The sequence below is a fragment of the Ipomoea triloba genome, chromosome 16, assembly GCF_003576645.1.
Source record: "Ipomoea triloba cultivar NCNSP0323 chromosome 16, ASM357664v1".
NCBI classification, from domain to species: domain Eukaryota; kingdom Viridiplantae; phylum Streptophyta; class Magnoliopsida; order Solanales; family Convolvulaceae; genus Ipomoea; species Ipomoea triloba.
In genome coordinates, this window is record NC_044931.1 from 16,725,040 (window position 1) to 16,726,754 (window position 1,715).

A 1,715-nucleotide genomic window follows, 5' to 3' on the forward strand; every position below is an offset into this window, starting at 1 on the left:
AGAATTGATTTATTCCTGGCTTTGTTCTTTTGGTTTTAGGTAATTCGTTTCCTTATTCTAGATTAGTTTAGTTAGTTTCTATATTAGCTTATTAGTCCCAATAAGTTTCCTTTGTAAACTTTAGGAAAGTGTAACTCTGTCCTATATAAAGAGAGGTTTGCATTGCTAATTAATCAAGCCAGAAGTTATAAGAAACAAGGAGAAGGAAACTCCATAAAATCCTCTTTTATCTCTATTCTGTTTTTTCTGATTCCAGCGCTTCTCAAACCATAGGCAAACCAGTACCGACCTCCACATCTTTCCCTCGCCCCTTGACAAGTGCTTTTGCCCGGGAACATAACATGTACTTGCTATGGTTATGGTTCAATTTGCCCAAATTTTCTTAAATATTGAACTATAAAAATGACTTTAAAATTGTTGATAGATTGGCATGTTGAAATTGAAACTTGCCAAGTATGTACTCCGTAATTACTAATCCCAGTTTGTGTTGTTTATTTATGTTTTTAAAGTTCTAAAAAAAAATTATTTTTTTAAACTTTTGTAGGGTGTTACTAAGGATGAGTGCCAAAGTGCATATTCTTCCGCTATTGAGGCTTACGTGTCTGCCATTGATAATTTTATGCCTCGTGAAGAAGCTGTTAAAAGTTCAAAGGATGCATTTCAAAAAGCTGCTGAAATTTCCAAGTGTAAATTTAAAAAAGCTGCTGAAATTTCAAAGCATGCATTTCAAGAAGCTACTGGGAATGAGGAGGTTGCTGCACAGTATAATTCAACTATACTGAGGAAATATAATAAGGATCTGATACTTGCTATTGCAAAGCGATTTGAGGTAGTTATATATTTTATTTTTATTAGGTAACTAGGCCATTAGATATACTTATAAAATATTTATTTTTTAACAAAATTTTATTTATCATTTTTCCAGTGGGATGGTTGGAGCAGGCACATCGGACAAAACTTTGAGATCATCCCCAACCTTAGAGTTAGCATAAAAGAAGTAATAAATGAATACTCTGTGATGGGATTATTGGGGGAAGATAAAGTAAGCATAATGAGACTAGAGTCTGTGCACCTCTCTTTAGTAAATTATTATTATAAAAGGACGAATAATTCATTATTAAAAGTATATGGTGTGAGCAATATACTTAATGGATATATATATGTCCTGACTGAGAGGTTCATAGACACACTAGATGTCTGGATGATGGAACATAATCCCTTCAAAAACGAATATCTCAAACTATTCAGGTATTAACCATTTATTTATGTATTTTATAAGATAATACTTGTTTTTCATCTATTTAGTTTATTGTTTTTTTTTTTAAAATTGTGTAGATCGCTGTTAGGGAGCATAGCAAGTGTCATCCAGTACAAGGGGGATTTTAAGCTAACAAAATATGATATCTTTGTTGTGGAAAGAAGTGATTGCATTCAGTTGAAGATAGGAATGCTTGCTATAAAGACCCCAAGAAAAGTGGATATAGCTACGCCTTTTCTATGTTTGGGCGATGTCTCAGAAATTATCAAAGATTGGTTGATTATTCATGAGTGTGAATTTACTAGTTCATTGACATTGTTGCTGGAGAGTATGAAGATGGTGCCCAAGAAAGTCTTCTTGTGTGATGGGTGAGTAATCAAGATCTTTATTTATTTTTTTTAAATGTTTGACTTAAAGTTTAATTGTTATTATTATTATTATTATTATTATTATTATT

General features: G+C 31.9%; 1 protein-coding gene across 1 annotated transcript in view; it reads right to left on the reverse strand.

Moving 5' to 3' along the window:
- LOC116007855 (lysosomal Pro-X carboxypeptidase-like) overlaps nt 1–343 on the reverse strand; it is a 2,644-nt gene extending 2,301 nt beyond the window's left edge. Inside the window, exons 1-2 of the mRNA XM_031248522.1 lie at nt 280–343; nt 35–51 (exon numbers count right to left, since the gene is read on the reverse strand). Of these exons, the coding sequence (XP_031104382.1) occupies nt 35–51; nt 280–343 (81 nt within the window). The remainder of the gene's footprint in view (nt 1–34; nt 52–279) is intronic.
- Between the last annotated feature and the right edge of the window lie 1,372 nt (nt 344–1,715).